The 27,545-nt window shown below is 41.9% G+C and overlaps 2 protein-coding genes across 3 annotated transcripts; both read right to left on the bottom strand.

Moving 5' to 3' along the window:
- Positions 1 to 10: 10 nt before the first annotated feature.
- Positions 11 to 18,586, bottom strand: LOC117431249 (synaptotagmin-17-like). Of its 2 annotated transcripts, none has more exons than XM_034052006.3 (8): positions 18,415 to 18,586; positions 15,336 to 15,353; positions 13,750 to 13,898; positions 12,016 to 12,179; positions 11,185 to 11,807; positions 9,652 to 9,772; positions 8,876 to 9,031; positions 11 to 4,505 (listed from the first exon to the last, which is right to left on the bottom strand). In XM_034052006.3, the coding sequence occupies exons 1-8, from the start codon at positions 18,427 to 18,429 to the stop codon at positions 4,309 to 4,311; spliced, it is 1,443 nt and encodes a 480-aa protein (XP_033907897.1). In that variant the 5' UTR covers positions 18,430 to 18,586; the 3' UTR covers positions 11 to 4,308. The 2 variants fall into 2 exon arrangements, with proteins under 2 accessions (XP_033907897.1, XP_058851829.1); XM_058995846.1 differs by having other exon boundaries at positions 15,336 to 15,358.
- Positions 18,587 to 21,462: 2,876 nt separating this feature from the next.
- Positions 21,463 to 27,179, bottom strand: LOC117431106 (inositol 1,4,5-trisphosphate receptor-interacting protein-like 2). The gene has a single exon (XM_034051743.3). It carries the CDS (start codon positions 26,801 to 26,803, stop codon positions 25,307 to 25,309), a length of 1,497 nt encoding a protein of 498 aa, XP_033907634.2. The 5' UTR covers positions 26,804 to 27,179; the 3' UTR covers positions 21,463 to 25,306.
- Between the last annotated feature and the right edge of the window lie 366 nt (positions 27,180 to 27,545).

Here is a 27,545-nt window from a genome sequence, read left to right on the forward strand (position 1 = left end):
CATACCCCTAGTGTATATAATACTAGTTGTTATTTTTTGAATGCCTCTGTAAGTCTGCACAGAGATTCAGAAACAACAAAAGCCATGCTAGGGACTTTTACTGAAAAGGAGTTATATACTGTGTATTAAAATAATCCCATAAACCATATGATTGTGCACTTTCAGTTGCTATGCAAAGTCTCACATGTGCAGGTTTATTTTCCGTTTGTATGCCTTACGTTCAGGTATTCTGTTATACTTGTTTCCTAGGTCACCTGAAATTCTTTCTCCACTACTTCAATGCCTAATTTCCAGTCAATAAGCACCCAGCTGCCTCCCCTAATGACTGACATGCTTTGCAACTTAGTGACATGCTTTGACCCCGAAGGCAATTGCTGAGATGAATTGACCTGAGAATCACAAGTAACAGAAGCACAATTTTATTTAGTTTGTTTTAATTAAGAACCGCGAGAAACGAGACCAAGAAGACAAACATGTTGGCTAATGTCTTCTTCAGTGTAACGACACAGGTTAAAAGTAATTGAAAGCTAATAGAGTATAAGGCACTACATTTATTTAGCTCTTCCTCAGGGAGATAAACAGGCTTGCTCACTCCAGCTTTCAATACTTCCTGTTCACTACAGGGGGCTAAGGGCGTGGGGGGAGCAGAAGAGTAGCATCTGGGGGGCTCACATGCTCTCATTCAGTCCCAGCTTCAAAGGGGCAGGGGTTCAGTCCTCGACCTGTCCATTCATTTTAAGGGACAGGCTTGGTTTTGGAGCTATTTTAACATCAATTACACAAATTATCATTACTTACTTATGAAAACACTTTCTTAGAAAAATGTTTTGGTATATAAAGTGTGAGCTTCATGTCTAATATGGCGGGTGAAAGAGGCGATTCATCCTATTGGATCCACAGCTGAAAGAAGGCAAGACTTCAGACAAAGAGACAAGACTGCTGTGCTTGTCCTCAGCAGAGCGGTATGCATGGAACCAATATATAATCTTTATTATCAATAAATATACACTTTATACCAGACAATATGCTGTGAGAACGTACAGAAGCTTCTGACCTAGAGACACAGAAGACAGTAAACTAGCCTGCTTGCCTGAATAAGGAGAACGAGCTGGAGGGCAGCAGGGAATTGTCCTGATTCGATACTTTTAGACCCAGGGCCAGGCCCCGGCACTCACACCACTGTGGCTTCAAAGCCCATCAATCACGAGGCAACTGTCAGACAGCTCCTTCTGACAACTTGCTATTCAACTGCTCCTAGGTAACTTTCTTAAGCAATTTTCACTAAGTAGCTCAAATAAGGACTGTTCCGATATTGTGAGTTGACTGAAAGTTGTCTCGTATTTCAATGGCTTTAGACACTGGGTTGATTTCACAGCAACCAGTTGCTTACAATAGCTTGATTGTGAGGCTCTAATCCCAGTAACTAGTTTAAACCCTAGGGGTCTGCAGTATCCAAAACAGCCACACTTCGCAGAGATCAGCACCTCTTGGCTACCCAATCAACAGCCAAGGTGCACTCAGGCAAATGGCTGATTTGAGATACACCACCAGTGGCCTGCAACCCATTGAAAGTAATTAACTGCTGTGAAGTCACCATGGGTAAAGAGGCCTTTCAGTATTATTCTGTATCCTATCACCGTGGAAACACGAAACAAAGGTTCTGACAGCACGTTTTCTCAATTCAGTAGCGATGGTCACACAGACACCAGGTAACAGTTCAAAAGGTCATAGTTTGGCAAAACTGGAATAACAGCCTCTTACAACAGTATGATAGAAAGTTATGACACACAATAACAATATTGATACTAATAGTATCACAGGGTCAAATCTATCAAGTCAAGCATCATAGGGTGCTAGGTGGTGGGTTAGAGCACCTTTTTGACAAAATGTCCTAATTGCACCTGAAGTAAAAATGTGATGGCTTTGGGGTCCCAGTTTGAACATACAGCCTTCCCTATGATGCGAAAATGTTGATAACCCCTGTATATTACTGGATTTTGAAAGGGGGTTCAGAGAAAACAATGAAGCTAGTGTTCAGCACCCCATTCCAATTAAACATTCTCTGCTGTTTTACTGGTAGGAAAAGCTTCTTTTTTCACTTAACTATGTTACTGTGATTGAGAAGTGATATAACATGAAGATACATAAATACAATCTCATTGTGGCTAAAGACATGGGAGTACTCAGGACCAAGGTCACACTGTATTAGACTCAAACAGGCATACTGTGACAGCCATGGTGTGCTGTACATTAAAACAAACAACAGTGAGAAATCCCTGTACACCAGTAGAGGGACACAGCACACTGGCTCCCTGACTTCCTTTAAACCCTAGTGGGATCTTTTGGAATCTCTTCCACTCCTGCTGTGCAACTGCAGTGAAAGTACACGCTGTGAATAGATTGCATTATCCTGTTGCAGCATTTAGTAGGGAGCTGAGGACAGTCAAACCCAAAGACGAGAACATCTGCAAAAGGAAGGAGGAGGACACACTGACACTGAAGCAGCGCTTGAGAGATTTCATCGCTATTCCTTTGACGGGAAGAAGCTCAGCCATCTCTGACCTGTATTGCTATGAGAAAGCCTCAAGTGCACACCTTGTTTAGGTAAGCCAAGCTAGAGCCACAAGACATGTTTTGCGAGTGTAAAACGTTAATCTCTTTAACATATTCTGCTGGAAGAAAAACATGACCTATTGCCATAGCATGGTTATAGGTGACCACGACAGTCCTCAATAGGACACAAGAGAGAATGATGACACAAACCATTAACCAGATAATCAATGACAGGGTTAGAACCTGTACATGGTAAAGCATGTCACCTTTCAAGCCTAATGAAAATTACACTGTGGATACATTTTTTAAAGGGATTCTCCTTCCTCTGCCACCTTTGAAGGCAACAAACTTTCTCCACTGCAGAAAGGCACTGTGGAAGCTGTAGTTTTTTTTCTAAATTAAACTACATTTCCCACCATCCTCCATTTAAGGTGATCACAAAAGATAAAATACAAGCACATTATTTACAGGACAAAAATGAGGTTGAGCAGTAGCAGCATGTGAGAACTGTTAAGGAGTTGATGGTCTTATTGAAGGTTTCTTACTGTTTCTATGTCTATGTACCTGGGCTGCTCTGTGTCTTAGTGAGTGAGTCTTCGTGATAAAATGTGTGTGTGTGTGTGCGCAGTTTGGTGTATATGCTAACAAGTGTATATATATATGTTTGTGGATATGTGTGTGTTTATGTAGCAGGGCGGTGTGGGGGTTTGGGGTTGTGATGAAATCTCGGTGTGAACAAAACACAGTATAGAAACACACATCCACGCTACATACAAACTCTGTACATCACTAACAACGTTTCAGTCGCACACCAACACTGATTTCTACCCGGCGACAGGCTTGTCCCGCGGGTTCTGATTGGTGTTTGTTTTTTAATCCCATTGAGTTTACATGGAGAGAAGGATCTGCCACACAGACAGACGCACAGACACATGACATGCACAAGGCTGTCCAGTGAGGTATGCAGGTATGCAGCTTGTTTTATTGAGCGGGTGGGGGAGAGATGGGAGGTGGGGTTGTAGCTGCAGTTACAGTCTCACTCTCTCTCCCTATTTCACTCTCTCACACTCTTCCACTCCACACGTTCATTCTCTCTGGGTTGAATTCACTAAGCTTTGGCTCCAGATAGATATGAGCTGACCTGATATTAACAGTATGCTAGTGCAGATCATTTCACTCTCATCTGTGTGAGGCTCTTTAAATCTGCATAGCTTACCTCCCATCCATCCAGAACTAACCATGCTGGTCAACAGGTTAAACTTGTGAAGCAGGTGGAGCCATCAATGGACAACAATAGTCTACATATCATGGAGTGTGATGTAGCTGATGTCTGTTTTTAAATTAACTGCTTAACATTCGTCTTAAGGAGAGAAAATTAAAAACAGACTCTCACAGTACTGTCATGACGGGTAGCTGGTTAAGCTTTGATGTTGTGATTCCGCAACAGCATTTCAAAATGGCCAACTGACTTCACCCTGCACAGTATATCCACCAACTCCACCTGCTGGACATTTAATGAATTACACCTTACTGAAATGAATGAAAAAAACACCCAAAGAGAATGCAGATTTAGCACAATAGATAATTTTGTCTATCCAAGGGTAGCTCACATAGGTGAGCACATCTCTATCTCCAACTGTAGAACAGTGGCAGACCATACACCCCACTCTCTCTCTCTCTCTCTCTCTCTCTCTCTCTCTCTCTCTCTCTCTCTCTCTCTCTCTCTCTCTCCCTCTCCCTGGAGCCCCCCAGTGATCACGTGACCTCAAGCGAAGCCGGGGACACGCGGTCACACTCTGCCCGGGACCGCAGACTGTGCCACTGCTCCACGGGAGTGCGGTGTGATGTCAGCAGGTGGCGCCAGTGGCTGGACTCAGGGGGGCCCGTCGAGTACTGGCCAATCACAATGCGCCCCACAAAGTCATTGCTGCTCTTCATGTTGTGGCCGTAAACTGTGAAGAGTGAAGATAAAAAAAAAACATTATGGCTATGTAATCATTTTACTATTCCCTTGGGTATTTCAGTTCAGTTTTCCCTCTCCATGTAACTGCTTAGTTCCTTGCTTTACTCCAATCCAATTTAGTTAATGCAGTATAAGATAAGCATGGGGCTCGGCTAATTCCATCAGACTGTCTGTAAATAAGATCAATGGCTATGTACAGGAGAGCCAAACTTCCCATTCCGTTATTGGCTCCAGAATCAGTCCAGCGAAATGGCACACAGGGACCGAGCACTGGGATTCAAAAGAAGGAAATAATTTTCCAGACTGGATATTCCAGCTTGATCTGCGCAAGTAAGCTGAACTGCATCACCATGTCGGAAACTGTTCTGATTACCAGCACAGAGAGCATAGACTCGTAGTATAAATTGGGTTAAAGTGAGGCAGACTGAGGGCTCAAACTGTACCTACATTCAACTTTACCCTTGTAAAAGCATAGCAAAATGTATTGAAGCATAATGAAAGCATGAGAGAGTATAGATAAACATTGTAAAGAATAGTGAGGTATGGTAAAGCTTATTAATAAACATGGCAAGCCAGGGTAAACTATGGTAAATGCTTAATATAACCATAGGAAAAGCATGGGTAGACTGCATAAATACTGTGCAAAAGTACCACTTTTATAAGGGTAGATAACAGCTTTAAGGAAATGTCTTGAAAGACAGTAACAGAATACACCTGTATGGACCTTCAGGTGCTTCGGAGGTGAATGTCATTCAAGGAATTAAAGGTCAATAGTCATACATTTGTACATGTATAACTTTGGATCGATACAACATATTAATTCTAGTTATGAATTAAAAACAAATACAAAAAATGTGTTTTGATACCCTTATTTTATTTCTAATGGAGACAGCAATTCTTTCAAGGCACTCCCCAATGTCTGATTAAAATGAAAAGCCACCTACCCACTGTACTGAGGCCAAGAAGGAGACATTGAAACAGATTGGTCACTAATAGTGCTTACTTATACACCTCACTCATTCTCTCTCCCCTCTACCTGTCAGCTTCTCCAAATGTAGCTCTCTTTCTCTGTGCCTCTCCCTTCTTGTTAATATTTAATGTAATTTAATGTCAGATTTGGATAGTCAGGGGGAGTGAAAGAATGTTAACAGATGTGCAGATTGCTCATATGTTGAATGCGGGGTATCATTTATCCTAGTTGTGAAAAAACATGACAAACTACGGTGAATGCATTCTACAAGAGACAGAAAAGAGAACATAAATGGGCAAGTCACATCACAGCTATAAACATCACCTCTGGCCTGCAGCGCATACAGACTGTTCAATAAAGTGAACACTGATGACATCACACACTGGTGCATTCTGCCATTACTAACCAGTACAGTGGAATAGCCTTCATTCTGGGATAAGGCTTTTTTGAACAAAAAGAGTAAAAAATAATATGGTATGGTATGAAAGAAGATGTAGAGAAAATGGAGGCTGCACAGTAGAGAACACATGTAATTAAGAGGTAGCATCATAAATAATGAATGCCTCGAAACAATTACAATGTTTACATACAGGATGTGAGATCAATAATGGTAACTCAACATTTCACGTTTCCTTTATAATAAAGCTGTTTCTGGGAAGGGGGTAAATGCTTTCCTCCCATCTCTCAGCCCCCTGACCCCCCGGCGGTCCTGTGGAGCTGTCTGCTTGGTGCCTGAGCTGCAGCGTCTTTAAGATGATGGAACATGACAGGTACAAGGACTCCCGCCACGCTTCATTAGTCAACCACTCCCTGCAGACAGCCAGAGACCCAGACAGCTTAGACATAGGGGCTGGACAAAAAACTAGAAACACCTGCCATAACGCTGTCAATACAGTGCAGGTTCCCCACGGCCGGACAGGATGCTGCTGATTCAACACAACGAGTTTGTATTAAATGTGATTTAATATTGTTGCGAAGGGATTCGTGACCATTCCTCAGTGGTTACTCTCTCTAATTCATTCTTCAGAATGGCCCATATATAGAGCTACTCCTGTTGTGGTTGTTTGAGACTGAATCTGTGGGTCTTGGGGGATATTTTAAAATAGAGATTATTCTCAAAATCTTTTCCATTTTATTTTTGCAGCGTCGTCTTCTACACAAAAAGGATGCTGAGGAATTCATTACGGCCGCTGTTTACTGAACCAGAGAGAAAAGGAGAAATCCTGTCGGTGAAATAGAGAGCAGGAGAGGGGTGGGTTTTAATAGGCATTTCATTCCAGATCCACACGACCTCAGCCTCTCTGAACAGTCCAGCTGTGCTGATAGAGAGCAGGGGCCTCTCAGCATCAGGAGACGGGCTTAATCAGCCCCCAGAAGAGCCAGGCTCGGGGAAGGACAGCACAGCCAAGCAGGGTTTAATTATAGTGCATTTGTATCTGGCAGATAAGAGGGAACGCAAGGCACCATTTCCATTACTGATCGCCGGCACTTTTGTCAGAAGACGCTAACGATCGCTGGCTGGGTTCGGAGCTGCCTGGCTGATAACATTTCACTGTACAGACCATAGCAAAGCACATAAAATCAGCCCTAACTCCAACTGAGAGAATGGGCTGCGTGCCATCCTCTCTGTACTGGCCTGCTCACAGACACATACTTTCAAACAAGAGCCACGTGTACAGTATCAGACTGCACTGAGAATATTTACCAAGACAAATCTATATGGTCCATACTGGTTTGTGATAGGGCAGAGGCCCTGCACAAGCAAAGTGTGTGTTTTGTGGCTATATATGGACAGCCACAGGTGAATGTAATTGTTTAATTGTATACTAGTTTTATTAGTTAATAAGAAGTGTGGAATGTGGCCAGGTGGCAATTGAATGATTTAAGTAAATTTCCCTTGGCCACACCCAATAAAAAGACAAGGAAATGTTTGCTTGAGGGAGAGCATATGGAGAGAGCAGGGCTGAGAGCTGAGAGCAGGACTGAGAGCTGAGAGCAGGGCTGAGAACAGGGTTGAGAGCTGAGAGCAGGGCTGAGAGCTGAGAGCAGGGCTGAGAGCTGAGAGCAGGGCTGAGAGCAGGACTGAGAGCTGAGAGCAAGGCTGAGAGCTGAGAGCAGGGTTGAGGGCAGGGCTGAGGGCTGAGAACAGGGCTGAGGGCTGAGAGCAGGGCTGAGTTGAGGGCAGGACTGAGAGCTGAGAGCAGGTCTGAGAGCAGGACTGAGAGCTGAGAGCAGGACTGAGAGCAGGGCTGAGGGCTGAGAGCAGGGCTGAGAGCAGGACTGAGAGCTGAGAGCAGGGCTGAGCTGAGGGCAGGACTGAGAGCTGAGAGCAGGTCTGAGAGCAGGACTGAGAGCTGAGAGCAGGGCTGAGGGCTGAGAGCAGGGCTAAGAGCAGGACTGAGAGCTGAGAGCAGGGCTGAGAGCAGCAGGTTGTGCTTTCTGACCTGCACCGGGATAGCTGTAACTTGGGCGCTGTTGTGTTTTGATAGAGTTTGTTTAATGTAAGAGTTTGTTTAATGTAAGAGTTTTGTTTAAACCTTTCATTTGTTGCTTTGTTTTGTGTATATAATAGAAGTGCACCAAAGCGTTTTAAACTGAAGTTCTGTGTTTGGGGTTTGCTATTTCTGCTACTGACCAACCTTGACCGCCCGCCACTACGCCACATGGTTCTAAAACAGAACCTGACACCTGACAAAGCATCACTTCCTACGTCGATGTCAGCTTGTACATTTGTAATCAATGTTAACAGTATGTGTACCATTAAATAATTTGACATTTCTATGGGTTCATTGAGTGTGACAAAAGCACCAGTGCATTTTTGCTGGGAGATCAAGGAAACACACTGAATATATAATAAGCATGCCACTTCTGTTCTGACTAAGTGAGACTTATATACCATTGCTCCTTTGAGATCTCCATTTGTATATGCCACTGACATATTCAAATATTTTACATTAGTGTATAATAGCATTAGACTAGTATATTATATCGAGGTTCTCTCCTCTGGGACCCATAGCAGCATATATTTTAATTTCTTTAAAAGTAAATGATTAAATGAAGTACTGTAGCCTGACTTGCACAGAATAATTACTGCTGGGAGCTTAACTGTGTTAGGAGCCCTCGCAATAGAAAGGCACTGAAAGCGTTTCTAACATTCAGCCCTGTGACTTATGCTCAGCCTAGCTCAGTAATTTTGCAGTGGCCTATGTTGTCTTTACTATGCATTTACTTACACTTAACTATGATTTACTACTCTTTGCTATGCTTTTACTAGGGTATTACTGGGCTAGTTTAAACTAGTAAGTTCAAATGTTACATTTTACTTCACAACTAATCAACACATTATAAAGGTGCATGTAAAAGCTCCTTCCCATCGCAGCGAGAGGTACCTGTAAAGACCAGGCTGGCATCCTGCAGGTCATCCTGTGTGACCCGGAAGCTGAAGGACTCATTGAAGAAGGGGTCGATGGTGCCCCGCATGCATGAGGTCTTCTTGGTCTTCACCAGCTTGAGCCCCGTCACCAGCTGGATCTTCACAAAGGGGTCTGCCAGGGCGGGAGCTCACATTATTAACAGAGATCACAGAGGTCATTCATGCGTGCCATTGCTAAATTAACCTATGGAACGTGCATTCTATTTCTGCTTTAAGTTTCACTTGAAAACGAATGACCCTTCTGGAGACACACCATAAACACAGGCTCATTAACTATGCTTAATTACACTGCATTTACCCTGTACTAATATTTAATGCATGCACTCAGCACACGATGATGTGATTGTGAGCATGAAATTCCACACATCACGAAAATTATTTTTTCATTTATAATTTCCAGAACATGTCCATTTGGTTTGAGTACATTAAATAATGTAACACAAGTGCAGTACAGTGCAGTTAATGTACCTGCATTTAGAAGTGTACCCATTCTCTTTTTCATTGTGTGCAAAACCTATATATTCCTAAAAAATGCATATGTACAGAGATTCTTTTTTTATGGCAGCTACCTGTAACGCCAGGGACGGGAAGCAAATACCTGCAATTACCACTGGGAGTGCTAAAGATCCATTTTACTTTGCATTCTCCAGGCTTGGGGAATAATCTACCAATCTGTGTATCTCAGTCATTGGTTGCTGCTGTTATTCTAGTCCTTGAAGTCCCTCTAGTTACCTGATCCCTGGCTCATGTCGGTCTGCAGCAGCTGCTTGGCTCGGATGATGTCCACGTTGAGCCTCCCAGCGCTGGGCAGGTAGTTGAGAGACAGCAACAACTCCCCCAGCTCCACCTCATTCTGGGAAAATAACCAGAAGGTCTGGGTTAGACCTTTCTGTGCAACTTCCACAGTTTCTCCATTTTACAGGTTGACTACGTGGTACAATAAAAGCTCAGCAACAAGTATAATAATAAAAAATAAAAAAACACACATGATAAAACCAACAGTAAACCATGGAAATGCATGGCAAATGCATCGGACAGCATAGAAAAAAAGTGGTTTGCTTTTGCTTTGATAAAAGAATGCAAAAATGTAAATGCAGTTAAATGTTTCAGTAGCCTGATTAGAAGAGTTAGAGTCAACTGTATGTACTTAATGCTTTCACTATGCTTTATTACACTTTGCTAAGCTTTTACTATGGGAAACTTTTATAAGGGTTCACTCTGAAGAAAAGCTTAATAAATCTGCTCCGGGCAGTTAATAGGCCAGTTCTTTTTTTAAGGAGCCTCTGGGCTCTTGTCTTACTCATTGCATAGTTCTAATTTTACAGTATTACTCATGCTTTAGTTTTTTCGCCCAAAGTGATGTCAATTTCACACAAGCTGAAAATGTGTTCTGTGTGGGACCAGCCCTCAGTCAACAGCAGGCAGGGGCAAAGGTCTCTCAGTATCCTCATGTGCCAGCTTTTCAAACTCATATTTCTAATTCAAATCAATGGCTTCTTCTGCGGGGTGTGCTATTTGGGGTCTTTAAGAGGGATCAATGCACCAAATAGATTGAAATCATTTTAAAATATAAGAGCTGGAGGTACTGCCTGTAAAATGCTATCAACGTAACAACGAATATAAAATCATTTGCTTCCTCAGCTATTGCTGGAACAGAAAACCTAAATTACTTTAAACCACATGCTAATTTTGAGATCAGTAACATAAATGGTTGATTATTATGCACAATTGTATATGCATACAACTATACAGCGATACAACTGCTTCCCGTATAACAAAGAACCCTGTAAGAATCCTGAGGATATGTAGTAAACAGGCCATATAAAGAAGCACAGTAAACTGAAACTGAAAAAGACTGAAGGACATTGCAGCCTTGCTAGGTTATTTGAGCTTTATAAGGCTAGAGTGATGTTGTGTTTTCTTATATGACAATGAAAAACAATGTAACGTGACAGTGAAATCATATTCCACTCTGTGAGTCTGTCTCCTGTGACTCCAAGGTCACTCTCCTGCCGGATAAACCTTTCGAAAACAAATAAATAGTCAAAGCTGCAGAAGATTTTAGCATTGTGCTGAAAATCTCCCCTTTGAGATAATACCTTCAATTCCAATCTGATTTTACTGGATTTTACTTTCTTTCCATCAGCGTTTCCTACGGTGTAACACCTGTCGTACATTCCTCATATCTAGCAATAAACTGATGTTTTTTTTTCACAATCGGTTTTAAAAAAAATAAACAATCAAATATTAGTTCTATTGTCGTACTTGTGAACTGGGAACCAGTGCCTTCCACCAGTGCCCTCCTCTGACCAGGTCAACGTCGCACAGGGACATGGCCACCTTGCCGATGACGCAGTGTCGGGAGAACTTGTCGAAGTCGACGACGGAGAACAGCAGGGTGCGCCGCTGGGCCTCCAGGAAGGGGATGTCGAAGGTGTAGCGCTCCTCGAAGACGGGGTTCTGCGTCTTGCGCTTGACACCGGTCTGCCGGGAGTTCTTCTGGTCGGGCAGCAGGCTCATCTTGACATAGGGGTTGGAGTGGGCCATGTCCTGGCGTGAGCTGTCGCAGGCCAGGGGTGGGGGCAGGTCGCGGGCCTCGATGACGCGCACCGTCAGGTGGTTGTGCAGGAGGTCATACTGCGTGCTGAAGTGCAGCATGCCCAGCTGGTAGCGTGACAGGATCTCCTCGTCGGTTAGGGAGTCCACGTCGTCGCTGCTCGAGTCCACCGAGTACAGCCGCGGCTCGAACTTGTGGAAGTAATCGTCCGCTGGCACGTAGGGCTTGCGCAGCACTGCGGGCTGGACTGCCTCTTTCTTGGAGCCCATGGCCCAGAACTCAATGGGCTTGATGTCAATCAGGGGGGAGCTTGGCCTCCGAGACTCCAGACCTGGGAGGGAGTAAGAGAGAGAATGTCACACCACAGGGAACAGATCTGGGACTGGGAGGCAGTGTGGCATTGTAGTTAGAAAAGAGGGACTGGGATGTAGTGTGGCAGTGGCTGGAGCAAAGGGACTGGGATGTAGTGTGGCACAGTGACTGGAGCAGAGGGCCGGGGTGTAGTGTGGCCTGTCGGTGCTCTAGAGGTCTGTACTTACTAGAGACTCTGCGTGTGAGGCTGTAGGTGGAGCGGGAGGTGTCAGAGCTGGATCTCCGGCAGTCCGGTGAGGCATCCTGGGGTGTCATTGGTGGATCAGTTGCTGTGTTGTTGTCCCCATCCTTATCTGAGTCCCCATCCTTATCTTCATTCTTGTCATTGACTCTGAGTGGGAAAGATGTTTTAAAGAGAAGTCTAGTTTCATTTTCTTGATTCATTTCATTTACAGTATCTTCATTGCTACAGTTTTCCTAGGTAGCTGTCACGGTAAAAGGGAAATCTGTAACATGTGGCTTTGGGAGTCTGAAGAAGAGTTTCAGTTTTGTAAACAGTTGGATGGGAATGCTAAGAAACTGACAGTGCCAAAGTCTGGACAGGAACCAATATTTCCAGTGCCAGGATCACAACAAAAACATCTGTGGTGTGATGGGGAGAGATTTACAACCCAGCTGGAATATGAGGTGGAAAGGGTGGCATTTCTAAATGCTTACAGATAAATAATACAGGATCGAAATGCCTAGGCTAGGACTAATTTGACTTACTTTTTCAAGCTGAGAGACTGAGACGCAGAGCGGCCCTAGTGGTTAGATCTAAAGGACTGGGGGGCAGTGTGGCCTCATGTATAGTGCTGTGCGACTAGGAAGCAGTGTGGCCTAGTTCTGAGCCAGACCCTAGAAGATTTGTCAATGTTATTTTAACATAATTCTGACAGGGAATAATTGCTTCCAGCCTTGGTTTGTGATGTTATCAAACATTAGAAGCTACACAAAGTCAGGCTTGGTGAATATGTGGATGGATGACCGCTGGAGAACCCAGTTTCTGTAGTGTATGAATACCACAGTACTGTCCAAAAACATACCATACCGTAGTATACTATAGGAAACAGTTATGCTTTTAAACAGTGTTATTTTATTTTTTTATATGGGAAAAACAATACTTGACAAGCTTGCAGAAGTGTTAATTGACAAGTTCCAGATAAAAATACTGGACTTCTATCTTCTCTGCTTCATCCTATGCATTACTTTCCATAAATAGCCATCTGGAGCATGGAGACTATTGGAATACAAAAACATTAAAAAAGTGGAAAAGACATTGATTTAAAAAAAAGGATGGCATTAATATTTGAGTAGGAGGAACAGAAAATTTACAGAGCAACATTTACAGAAATTAATTTTTAAAAGTAATCTGCAGATAATGGACAGTATTTCAAATAGGTAATTCTGTATTTTATTAGTACAGTAATAAAATGTTGGTTTGTTTGTTTGTTTGTTTGCTTGTTATTAAAATCCTAAATTCTCATTTAGACAAGTCATTTTGTTTATGGGAGTAGTTAGATGATCTTTTAATCTCTACTGGTAAAAAGTTCAATTTAAAAAGCATTATTTCAATACCAGTATAAGTGCAAAGCCAGCCCACACAAGCCCACCCCTCCCCCCTCCACACATCCACAAGGACACTGCAAACAGAATTGCCTTTTCAACCCCTCTCATTAGGAGTTTAAACATCCTTCCTATCCTCTCCCTGTCTTTAAACACAGCCCACATGGACTAATGAATAATAGCAGCCTGCAGGCAGTGTGAATTACGCATGATTCTCTCGCTCCGGGCTTGGAATATTTTTACCCTTTGCTTGCCATGGAGCTATTCAACAAGTGGCAATGCAGTGGCAGGTGGTGGTAGCACCAGAGCAGCTACAATGCAATGAGTTTTGCACTCTGAGGTTCTCAGGTACTCACAGCCAGGTGGGGGTCTGTGCAGGGAAGGGTCCCAGGATCTCCACCTCCTCGTCGCTGGGCTGGCAGCAGCTGCACTCCCAGCATGACTGGCAGCAGGCTTGGCACGTCCAGCGACACAGCAGGAAGTTGGACAGCTTGGACAGGAGCCCCTGGACACGAGGACAGAAAGAGAACAGGAATGAGTCCTGCTCTGTCTACCTTGTCCTCATCAGCTCCTATTACTCACTAGTGAGGCGACAGGCTTACTGTACGTGTGAAAAATAAGCCTGTAATACCAGCCTCCAGACCTGCTCATTCTCGATGAGACGCAATGTGTCGTATTCATAAGGGATTGATTGAACTTCTGTGTGCTCGCCAGCACGATATCCTTTGTGAAAAACAACCTGTTATTTGCTGTTACACCAACAGTACCAGTCTGAGGCAAATCACATAAAATCTCAAAAGAATCTGATACTATGCGCTGTGCATGTGTCCATTTAGAACATCCAATTTCTAATTGCAAACAATGCAAGGATTATTCGAAGGGTCATCACACAGGGTTTCATTATGATGTACAATAAAGCTGTTTAATAAAAGCAGAACAACCCTAGCAGCATTTATGCATGTCTCTATGTGTGTATATGTTTGAGTGTGTGGGATCATGGATGTATACGTGTGTCGTGAGTGTATGTACCTGTGTATATATGTACAACTCCCTCCATTTATTTATCTAATATAAAAAAAAATCTGATAACTCACCAAATAAGAGTCCTCCTCCACCCTGTGTGATGTACCTATCCCAGCTCTCTCGGTCTCAGTGAGAGAGGATGTATATGAGTGTGTGTGAGGTGATATATCCTGCTATCTGGGAGCTCCCTCTCTATTTGCTTGGTCTGTGTACAAACTCTCTTCTAGCTCCCATTAGTTTACAAATCATAGACTTATACTAGATCTGAACACTATGAAATGTGGCAGCAAAAAGAATTTGCTAAATTGCCAAGTTTATGCAAAAATATATAGTAATTTATTTTATACAAAAGTACAGGTGCTAAAAAGTCAAAACGTTTCAAGAGCATCCTTAGTGCTGACAGGTGAACTCTTTCTGAATGTTATACAGCAGCTCCTGAACACCCAGGCAGCATGTTTGATTAGTATAAAACTAAGAGCAAACGGCTCTCCTGAGTCATTAAAGGAACCTTCTGAGTTACATTCTAATACCCATGTATTAAAGCAACATCACAGAGAATGTTTTCATCATACTTGAAGGGGATGGGATAAAGGACCCAGTCTAATCAACTGACAACAGCAGGTGACGGTATTTTTTTTTTTTTAATCAAATCATGTCTACATTTGAAGCAATATAGATAATGCATTGTGTGTGCCTTTTAAATATTTATCTGTTTGTAAATGTGTTCCTGCATCGCCTTGTGCAATTCCCTCGGCCACAAACTACAAAATGAGATGAGTCAGAAGCATTCCTCGTGAAAAGAAAACTAGGAACAAATTGCTTGCTCTTATTTTTTTTAAACACAAGCACTGATTGGTTTTTCAAATTTAATAAAAAGAAGAAACAAAAAAACAACACTGTAAAGAAGAGCTCAACTCACCTCATTGATGGGTTCCAACTGTCCTTTTTGAGAGCCGCAGGGAAGCAGAGGAAGGGAGGAGAAATGAGGAAAACAGTTTAGTGATAATCGGGCTAACGAGTAGAGAAAAACCTCCCACATTCTGACTGGTTCACAAAAGAGCTATTTCACAAACATCACTGATAACTGGGAAATACAACTGGGTAAGGTACCTTAACATCTGCAACTCCAGAGCAACAACAAACTCTTCTATGAAAAAAGATGTTTTAACTTTTTAATAGGGTGGACTGACACAGGTATATTCTCCATATGCTTTCTGCTACTCAGTTTGGGTAGGCTCTGTCTCTAATCAAGCTGGTTGACAGGGCTGTTACAGTATGGTAGCTATGTGTTCTTACAGTATATACAGGACTTGTTTTTGAAGCAGGTTCTTACAAGTTGATTTTAATGGAAACAGAGTAACTTGTTGATGTTCTGTACACAAGGGGTTTTGTTTTAGCGGTTAGAGTGTGTAAAATGACACTTAAATTGGTATGTAGTGGCTTTTGCTAATTGCAAATTGCCAGTTGAAATGATTCCCTAAACTAAATTGTTGTTGTAGCTGGTAGCAATCTCCTAAAAATAAAAAATACAAAGAATCAGTGACTTGCACTAAGGTTAATGTTCCTGCTGTTATTGTACACAAAGCTTGTAGTTATAGATACTACTACTACTACTACTACTACTACTACTACTATTATTATTATTATTATTATTATTATTATTATTATTATTATTATTATTATTATTATTACTAATAATAATAATAATAATAATAATAATAATAATAATAATAATAATAATAATAATAATAATCATAATAATAATAATAATAATCATAATAATAATGTATCCTTAGTTCTAATGTGTAATGTGTTCTCTGGGTTGAGTGCTACAGTACCCTGTGCTGTTCTAGGATTGAGTGTGTGAGTGTGTGTGTGTGTTTCTGATGATTTGTGAGGCTCTGCATGTCATCTCTACAAACACCTGCAGGCACTGATGGGGTCTCACAAGCTCTGTGCCTGATCTCTGATATCTACTCACAGTTAGCCACGCGACACAGAAACAGACCAAATGTAAACAAACAAAAAACATTTTTATTTGTGCACTTTTTTTAAAGCAGAGACCTTTTCCATTTGTTTTTTCTTCAGTCAGGAAAACTCATGCGATAGAGATCTAGACCACAAGTACTACTTTATACATATTTCCATTACATCTTTGGCCTTTGGCCTCGCCCTTTGAGTACCCCTGCCCATAATGGATTGAGATACGATATAAAGCCATTTCTCGCTGATCATTGGACGGGTTGTTTATCGAATGACGAATGAGATGCTAGCCATTTGAGTGACAAATGATCTGGTATATTGAGGGCACCTAATATGCTTGATGTTTACGATTTTAATCTAGCTTAAAAGTGAGTTCTCTGCCTGAAGCAGCACTTTGCTAAATGGACATGTGGTTTATCCCCTTTTCCTGCCACCTACTTGCCACCATTATGTCAGCTTGTTCCCGATACTACCTATCAACACTGTAGGGGAGTGTGTGTGTGTGTATATATATATATATATATATATATATATATATATATATATATATATATATATATATATATATGAATGATGCAATTTACTAAGGTGCCCTAGATACATACACTCAGATATTTAAAAAATAAATAAATTAAAAGAAATAATGTAATTGTATGTAAAAATAATGTGATATCTTGTAACAATTGTAAGTCGCCCTGGATAAGGGTGTCTGCTAAGAATAAAAATAATAATAATATATAATATTACCGTTATCCTCTACATGCACAAGCGAGGGAGGATATATGCATGCTGTAGGATTGTAATAGTAAAAGCAGTATGATAGCATGTCAGATAAAGCATACATTGCTTTTCATATGGGTCTCCACCCCCCTCCCCACTCACAGCTGCTACCCTCTGCATCAGGAGCTCAGTGTTGTCTTTGTAATTAGCTGTAGCTGTAACCATGGCAACACAGGCTAGAACACAGAACCCCCCCCCCGTCCCCGTCCCCGTCCTCCTTCTACTACACTTCAAGGATTATAAAAACAAGAGTCAACCCCCCCCTCCACACACACACACACACACACACACACACACACACACACACAACAGAAAACATAACAACTATAAAAAAAAGATAAATAATAATACACAGAGCCAAGAAAACAGCACACAACTGACCTTTCACCACAAGCAAGGATAGGCAGGTACAGAGACAGATTGACAGCAGATAACATGTACATTGAAATACAATATAACCAGTGCATCTCTCTCTCTCTCTCTCTCTCTCTCTCTCTCTCTCTCTCTCTCTCTCTCTCTCTCTCTCTCTCTCTTTCTCTCTCTCTCTCCCTCTCTCTCTCTCTCACACACACACACACAGACACATATTTTATCAAAATAACAGGTAGAAATTCGACCAGCAAATGGCTTTGATGCCCAGATTCGGTACTGTCTCTAAACCTTGCAACCTGTTGGTTGTTACTCACATTTTCATTTCCATTAAAATTAAACTGCTATTGCAACATTCGTTCCCTTAATGAGAGAGTTTTTGTAACCATTGTTTTAGATAGAAAATTCGAGATATGAGGGTAGACAAGTGATTGATCAAAAACACCCCCCTCCACCCACCCACCCACCCCCCCCAAAAAAACAAGCAAACGTATTCTTAAGCCACTTGTTAATGAATTTTATAATGGCAGGCTATTCTTTTTCATTACTTGAAATTATTCAAATTCAATTCTAATGAAATAAAGGTGAAATATTTGCATGAGTTAAGGAGCATTAAGAAGTGTGTTCATTTTTGTATATATATATATCAAAAAATAATCCTAACTTTATATAGATATTATCCATAAAATAAAAAGAAATAATAATATTGATTGAATCAAATAGAACCATTTTGACAGCATTTGGGGTTGATGGATAGATGAGAAAGAGGTGTAGGATGACAAGAGAGACAACATATCCTCTGATGTCTCTGTCTGAAATGAATGATGCCAGGTAATTGTGAAATATAAAGAGTAGCCCAAACCTACCTGTATATACGCCATCCTGACTTCAGTCTCTCCCTAGTTCTTCACAGCAGAGCCAGGACAGCATGGCGTCTTCAGTTCCACTTTGCCCTTAAAACCATCAGACGTGACTTGGGTGAGTGATTTACCACTGACCAGCCCCGGCATACTTCTCCATCCTTAGGCAAACCATTCCAAGAACAACAAACCCCCAGCCCCACCCATCTACCCAGCCTCCCAGACCCCTCCCCCCCCCCCCCTCTCTCTCTCTCTCTCTCTCTCTCTCTCTCTCTCTCTCTCTCTCTCTCTCTCCCTCCCTCTATCTCTCTCCCTCTCTCTCTCTCTCTCTCTCTCTCTCTCTCTCTCTCTCTCTGTCTCCTTAGTCTCCGCTCTCTCACAAACACACGCACGCACACATAATAAACTCAGTTTCTCTTTCCTAGTTTCTCTATGCCCCCACTCCTCTGTCCAAATACCCAGAAACAATTAAGTGAGACCTTCTCCCAAAGCTGCTGCAGTTTTTAACAAAAGACAAGAGAGGGAGAGGGCAGGAGCAAGCCTGCTGCCACAGTGACACATCACAGGCAGGACCTGAGTGCTGGCTGTCTGTCTCAGGCAATAGCAGTCTGCACTGGGGAGTGATTGTGCATGCATGTGCCTGTGTACCACCCTTGTGTCTGCAACCTGACCAGGCTGTTTAATCCATGTAGTTTTACAAAAAGTAAAAGTGCATATTCACAGGAACCATGGTTACTGCTCCCAAAGCCCTATCTCATGCTGCTGCTGTTGCTCTGTTAGCCTCCTTTCTCTCTCCTGATGAAAATGGTATTACCGGCTCTGCATCCACAATCTCCATATCTCCACTGTAGAACGTCACTTTCTCTCAATGTGATTTGAAATACATTCTAATTTTATTTATGTTATTTGTTCATGTCAGTTTTACAATACAATGTTCAAGAGGAGGTGGTCTTCTGCTTTATATTATTCTGCTGTATATGATATATACACAGTGTCTGCATACACTGTATAGTATTTACAGTAAGGGGATATGTATGTATTGCATGTATTAAAAGCGTCACTCACCTGTTGCAAATCACATTTGTCAGGATATTATAAAGAGCTGACAGCAGGTGTTCAGTTGACAGGTGTTTTCGTATCCAAGACTCAACACATTAAGGAACAGTTTTAAAGTGATCACTCAGTGAGCCATTCTGCAGAATGGTCACGCATCTCTCTAGAATAATTCAAACTGTGTCTCTTTATTATAAGCATTATCTCTGTCTCTACCTATATGACTTGGAAAAGAAAAATACTATCAATGAGGTGTAGTGTTACCGTGGGAAAATAAACAACAAATATTGAATCAGCTATGACATGTCCGATACGATGGACCAGAGCCAGAAGAAGACCTCCAGCTAACACATAAAAAACATGATTCACCAAAAAAAAAATGAATAGAATATTGGTTAGTTTAATTGATATTTGTCTTTTAGAAAATATCAAAACACATGACTACAGAATATGGTGTGCTGAAATTAGATTAAGTATTCACACATAATCACTGTAGACAAATAAGTGCATCAAAATGTAATTATCTACTTATTAAAACCCTTGTAATAAGATTCTGTAACAAGCCACTTTCCTGTTCCTTTAGAATAGACCAACAGGTTGCAAGAGGCTTCCTGTCCTTGGAAGGTTCACAGCGCCCTCTCCTTGGGGAATCACATTTCTGCAGGACAATTCTCTGCTTACCAGTGAAAACATTGAAGATGCCCAGAATCCAATGGCCATTGCAATTATGTTTTTTTATTTGCAATAAAAAAATTCTCAACTCCCTGTTAATCAATCTATATCTTTAATGTAAAGATATTTGGGAATAATGTGGCTTATAAATAACCAAAAAAATGGTTTTAAAGAACTCAAAATCTATTAAATCGGAAATGTTTTATTGAACCAGCTTTTAAACCATCAAGCTCAGAAAACAAGAGTTGCTGGGCCTGTATTCAAAGCCTTAATAACAGGAAATCAATTAACAGTTATATTGATTTCCTGTCCTTATTGCATGTCATTGTGACCTCAGACAACGTTATATTTCAGCAACCCATAGTAACCACCCAGTACCAGGATCAAGAATGAGACCCATTGTGCTGTCTTCAGGGAAATGGGGCCTTTGACAGAATCCCAGAACTGCAGCCCCCTCCTCCCCCTCACAACCCTCTCAGTTCTTCAGTAGCCATCGTCCATAAGGGCTGTGGACAGGAAGTGGTGAGTATCTTAGTGTGGCAGAAGCAGCCCCTGGGGGGAAGTGAAAGAAGAAGCAGTGACTTGATGAGCTCACTGGCCAGGAATTTCAGCCAATCAGAAAGAAGCCATTCAACAAGTCAGCAAACCACACAGCCCCTGCAAGAGACTGCTAAAAGTAGTTAAAGCCTGCCAGGTGTGTTTGGATAAAAATAAATAAATAAATAAATAAATAAATAATAATAATAAATAATAATAAATAAAATATGTTTTCTGGATTTTAAAGCTTTATTCTGAATAACTAAATTAAAATGCATTCTATTGCATCAGGTCCATACTAATATAAAATGCTGATCAATGCACATGCTATAATGCTTGAATATCTGGCACTACAGCTCAAATTGCTCTAAAAAAGTTATAAAAAGTATAATAAAGGTTGGGGCCCTGGGGTATTGGATCTGGGGGCCCCTCCTTCACTTCTTCCCTCCCAGCCACAGGCTGCTCACACTGGAGGGTCCCACTCAGAGACAGAAGGAGACTTTTCAGCACCAATGAGATCTGTGTCTGTTCAGTTAGGAGATGAAAATACACATTCGACTCAAATTTCAAAGCAGCCACATCATAGATTATCACTGAATCAAAAAGCAGCCACTAGCCTCCTGATCAATTAATCAAGTTTCCTTCGACACAGTGAAGAAATACCAGAAGCGTGGATTAGAACATTTTGGAGGAAACCTTTCAAAGACAAAAATGCATTCTAAACACTGCTGATTCTGTCTGTACATTGAGATACAGTACTTTACCTTCTGCAGGCACAGAAAACAGAACAAATAAAGGAATGCAAGCATTTTTTATTGAAAATAAAAAGTGCACAATGGTCCTGTACAACGGATCTTTACAACAACAACAACAACAACAACAACAACACAAGTGCAAACAGTTTACAATAATTCTAATAAATATAGAATGAATGCATATCCAAGTGCATAACGGTAATAAAAAGAGCAACAGTACTGTCTAGACAATTACTGCAGCCCAGAGAACTGCAGCTGACTGGTCCCATATCAAACACACTGCAGTGAAAGTACTGGTCTTGTAAACTTGTATAAACAGAAAAGGGAGTTAGATTGCTGTTTAGCAGCACTATAACTATATTGCAATTCCAATTTAAAATTCATATAACGCTACTGTAATAGTAAAAAAACTGGCATTATTTGGCCCGATTTGGAGTTGATCAAACTATACTTGCCAGGATTAGATACAGGTGAGTTGTTTTAGATAATAACTACTGGGAATGAATCACCAAACCATTGTTAACATGATGCAGTCCAAGTGGATTCCTTAATCCACATGTATTCTTTTTTTGTAAGTTCTAAGTGATTCTCTATTCAGATGACCAAATTCTGTAAATGTTTGAACAACTTGTTTTGCCATAAGGTGAAATGCAGTGTAATTGCACTTCAATGCTGTAGTTTGAACTGCTCTTTCACTTCACTTTAACTGCATTTACTTCTCTTTTTTTTTTACAGTGAGGAGATGAAAAAATTTGTTTTTTGTTGAGATCACAAGATAATGATCTCAGGATCTCTACATTTCGTTTTCTTCAATCACCCATTATGTATTTTCTAACCAGTAATATACATGCTTGAAAAACAAGTATTATAATACAATGTTGTGCTTCTTTTGCATTAGACATTTTCCACAGTAAATTAGCTGTCTTTGGTAATATGTTACCTACTGAGATTGCCCCTGATTCTTTATACTGTACTTATTGCACTGTGGAGCCATCCCGCACATATGTTCCTTATTGAAAATAAATAATTAAATAAATAAAAGACCTTGTGTCTGTGTGTCAGAACTACTGACTCACTCTCACTTAGAGAGAGACAGTCACTTAAAGTACAGTACCCTCTAAAAGAGTTAGGAAATGTGTCAGAACTCCACATGTCTATTTTAATAGGGAGTTTAGCTTGCAAATTTCTTTATAAACTCAAATACACTAATATTAAGTAGCTACTCGTTTTTATCAACAGCAGCAGTTATACTTCATGTACCCCTGGATTATAGGACAAAAACACATTGCAATTTTTGCAAAGGGATGGATTAATCCCACTGCTGTTTATAAAACCCCAAGAAGGGCTCTTAAACTCCCACAGCTCCTTGTGTACTTCAATAGGTAATCTCTCACTTTCCTGTACTAAGGAGATTCCAATGAGGTCTTATCCCATCTATCTTATCCCTGTATAGAGCAGTTCCTCTTTTCCCTTTACATTTCAATAGGCACATTATCCCATTATGCTTTGGTAAGGTTAAACAAATCACAAGAAGCAAGGTTGTTATGGCTAAACCATTTGAACTGTCTACATTTCCAAGGTTTAAGTGAAATATTGTCATGGGCATTAAACTACCATTCTGTATAAGGCAGAAAACTATTACTGGTATTATTTTAATAGTCATTTAAAGACTGCACAATAACAATCTCATGTCTGGAAGTCCCAATTTGGCAGTGAAACAGTTAATGTAATTCCCTCAGAGCTGCTCCCTTACAATTTGTATCAGATATTCCAATGCAGCCACACTTCATAACCAACACAATGGGCTGCTTCAAGCTGCAAGCAGGAAACTGCTCCGTCCAAAAGGAAAAAGTGAATGCTTGTCTACAAACCCTTTTCTGTTGGGAGCTGGAAACGTTCAAATCCAATACACTTTTAAATATAATTCTGCCATTAAAATAATGTTAGCACAGTTAATGTGTCCTTCATGTTTCTTTTGTGTGTGTGTGTGTGTGTGTATGTTTTATTTAGGTGCAATGCTTTTGGATCAGCATTATCCTGGCCAGCTCAACTTGTTTCCCTAACCCTCTTTAGTCAAATAGCTACAAAAAATAGAATATTGAACTTTTAACCTGCATTTTTAACAGAACTGTAATATTAGTATTTTTAACTGACTAGTATTACAGACGGAGTTGATTTCTATTTTGGTTGAAATGCTTTGAATGTATAAATATAGTGTAATTTTGTAACATGCTGAGATCAACTCAGAGAAAAGACTAGACCTAATATCAGTAGAGCTGATCTCCACTGTCCTTCAGTTAGAATTATACTTCAGTTTTACTCCCAATCGAGAGACATGCATCTTGAAATCTGACTGTTATTTATATTTTTTAATACTAGCATACCGATAACAGTGCTGTTCTTTTTTGTATTTGTTTGGGTGTTGGTTGACTGACATGGTGATCAATTTGTCATCCAATTTAAAAAGGAGACTGTGAACTCAGATGGCCGGCACTGTCTCCATGGTAACTGAATTTGAAGATTCCATCCCTGCAGGCCGGTTTACATGGAAGGTGATGCTCTATGACAAGACATGGTGGAGTGCTGTGTTGACTGAAGCAGAATCGCGAAGACTGCTCTTGTATCACCAAAAGTGATGATGCAGCGAGGGGCATAATAATATCATACTTCAGCAGAGTTGAGAAGGGTTTTTTTTATAACAAGGTTTGTTTTTAAAACTGCTCTGGCCTGTGGACAGGAAACAGTGCTCTATTTCTAGCCTTCGCAGTGTGTTCGTGACCTGTGCTGGAGAGCTTGTAAACGGTCAGGTCACAACTTATTGTTGTTCACTAAATGTTTTAGGGAAACGTTACCTCACTTGTCTTTCGGCTGAGGCCCGATCTATGCTGTGTTGTTTATTGTAGCTATACTATGCTGAGTTTGTATTGCTGTTTAACAAACTGCCCTTGTGTTTCATCAGGTAAACATCAAAAGAGGAAGTGATGTTCCTCTTTCTCATACACACTCATATCATAGGCTTAATTTGAAGACAGGATTTTACTCATATACTCATATTCTTATATTGCAGAAGCAGGCTGGTACAGAGAGCTTTGGCCATAGTCTAAACTCTTAAACTCGTAGAATGCTGTCACTATGCGTTGCTATACTTTCCTATGCTTACCTAGGTATACTGCATTAACCCTTTTTATTTACTTTCACCTAGAAAATATTTTCCCACCTACTGGAGTTCTAATTGTATTCTGAAATGAAACCATCTAGTAGGCTTTTTACATAAAAGCATATAAACTGAAAATGATCATCCAAATTTGGCATGGTGTGTTTTTATATGGGGTGCTACCAGTGGTGATGTATGCCCTTTTAGTGCTGTGCTAAAGTTGAGACACACCAACTCACTACTAGTACTCAGGGACTGATATTTGGCTGAAGCAATTGACATGATTTTTCTAAAGTGATACCAGATAATATCTAAAGTGTCTTTGCCCCTTTAGTTCTGTTTTCCTAACACTGAGCTGTATCACTAGCTGATTCACAGAGGTACACTCAGGATGTTCCTCCAAAAAATGCAAATCAGTCACCTATAAAATATCCTGTTTTCATCCCCTCCCTCCCCACAAATTATAATATCTTTCATAAAAAGTGAATACAATTTCAGTTATACTGCCATTCTGGGCATGGAGTCCTAATTTTTTGCAGGTGATCGGGCCATCAAATATCGTACCAGGAGCTTAGCCTACAAACAACTCAATTAAGAAACACGTAACACTTTACCAGACTTTTGTGCAGGACGGGGGAAAAAAAATGCTTTCCAAAAACAAACTGTCCAATCTGACCTGATCAAAAGAGGGTACCACTTCTTTTGCAAGAGATGGAAGGTTGAACAGTTATTTGGACTCCAGATGTTTACACCTCACCCCCCTCCCTACACTATCCCGTTGTGACCTTCCCAGCCTGATAAGCCTATGCAGGTGGGTCCAGGAGTAGGCGAGCCGGGCAGAGACAAGGTCCAAAGAAGATGGGTCGAAACCTGCCATCAGGTTAGAAGGAGGGGCGTCCTTAAGGGGCTTAGGCAGGGATAGGAAATCAGGTAACAGGCCGGGATGCCCTCCCAGGAAGAGGTGGCCGAGCTGTCGGCTGTGCAGGGCGTCACGTAGGCAGCGTAGCAGGTCCTCCATTCTCTCCACAAGGTGGCGTTCTTCCCAGGATTCTGGCGCAGAGGTAAGCAGGAGCCGGAGCCAAGCTGTCTTGATGGCGTAGGAGGAGAGCACTGCCCTCCACTCGGCTGCACCTTTACTGTCCAACACCTGGCCACTCAGCTCCCTCATCGCCTTCAGGATCTGCAGGCATTTGAGGTGGCACGAGTTGACTGGCAATCTGCCCTTGAGCCAGCCCAGGAGCTTTTGTTCCTGCTTGGGGAAGTAGACTGCCCACAAGGCCCCCTGCTTCCCCCCTGCTGCTTCTGTTTTGGGGTGGGCGACCAGGTAGGCTCTGTCTCCGAGGTGGAAGGCTGGGATGAGGCGGATGCCCATGGAGATGTGGCAGCAGACGTAGTCAGAGCGTGGGTTAAGGCGCAGGAGCACGCGATCCTCGGTGAGAGACAGAGTGATGTAGCAGCGCTGCTCGAAGGGGTAGCGGATGGCACCCAGGCAGCGTTGCACTGTGGGGTAAAACCAGCGCAGGACGGGTGCTGGGGACAGCCAGTAAGCATCTCCTCTCCCCTCCTCGCTTAGGAAGCTTTCCACGAAGGTCTGGTGTTGCCGTGCCCACTCTGATTTTCTGGGGGTCTCCAGACTGCAGAGTGGGGGCCCCCCACCTAGTTCCCCCTCTCCCATTGGGCTGCACCGTGAATCCAGTTTGAGGCCCCGAGGTAAACGCAGTGGCACTAGAATATCGAAACAGTCAGGGCTGCTCACTTTGTGTTCCTCATAGGCACTTCCGATCTGAACGAAGTCTCCCCGGAAAGCCAGTGTGGATTCCGGAGGTATCTCAGCCCTCCCGGCCCTCACTAGCTCACTCACCAGCTTGGCCACGTGGGCTTTGCTGTGGCCCAAAACATGGGGAGACAGTCGAACCTGCCTCTCGTAGTAGCTCTCCAGCAGCTCTCTCCTGGTTGGGCCCTGTCTGTGGGGAATCTCTGGGAGCTCCCTCTCCCTTCCTCTCCCCCTCCCCTGAGGGGACGAGCAGTACTTGATAAGGAAGTAGCAGAGGAGAATAGGCAGGACGAATTTGAGAAGGGAGAGGGTTCCAGTGCCCTTTTCAGAGCACCCGTCTGGGTCCGATTCCTGGCCCTTGAGTATAGTCTGGTGGAAGAAAAGCATGGCAGTGCAGAGGCAGGTGACAAGAGGCCAGAAGACCCGGAGGTTTAGGATGTACACTGTCATCCTGGATGATGTCGTCTGCTGCTGATCCACTATTTCAGGCTAGACCAACAGGCAATGCAAGACTAGCCCATTCTCAGACAGCATCACAAAAGACTAAGGAAGAGAGAGACTCACAGATCTTTCCCAACAAAATCCCTTTGCCGAATACTCCCTTAGGATCCTGCTTCATAAAAAAAAAAGTTTCTGTAAAGCTTCTTTTCTTCTTCCTCAAGATACAGTTCTATAATGCTTGCCAAAGTTTTATCCTCCACCTTTGCTTTTTTTATTTTGAGAGTTTGAAATGTCCTCATCTGTACGGAAAATGCAGGGCCCGGATTCGTGCTACTTTCTGAGTGAGCTCAGAGGAAATACCAGACTCTATCAGAAGAATTTCAGTTTAAAAAAAAGAAGCTATGAGCCTCCACTGTCAAACTCCTCCCTATCGCCCGGCTTAAAGAGACAGACCCCTTTTTTCCCAAACTTGAAAGTTGGGGGCAGTTTCTGATCAGTCTTTTACAATATACCTGCAGCTCTAATGCAATTAATCTGTTGATCAATACATTTATTTATACCAGTTTGCAAAACTTTTACTAAAGTTAAACTGCAGTTGATATGGGCTGACTCGCCCTGCCTTCTCTGTTGCCTCTGCATGTCTCTATCTCTTTCTCTCATGCACATTCTGGGACCCATCCTAAGGCACTTTTGCACATTCTTCAGATGGCACATCCTTCTTCAACACCTCACCGCAACATTTGGTGGTAGA

Source organism: Acipenser ruthenus, chromosome 22, assembly GCF_902713425.1.
Source record: "Acipenser ruthenus chromosome 22, fAciRut3.2 maternal haplotype, whole genome shotgun sequence".
In the NCBI taxonomy this organism is placed as follows: Eukaryota; Metazoa; Chordata; class Actinopteri; order Acipenseriformes; family Acipenseridae; genus Acipenser; species Acipenser ruthenus.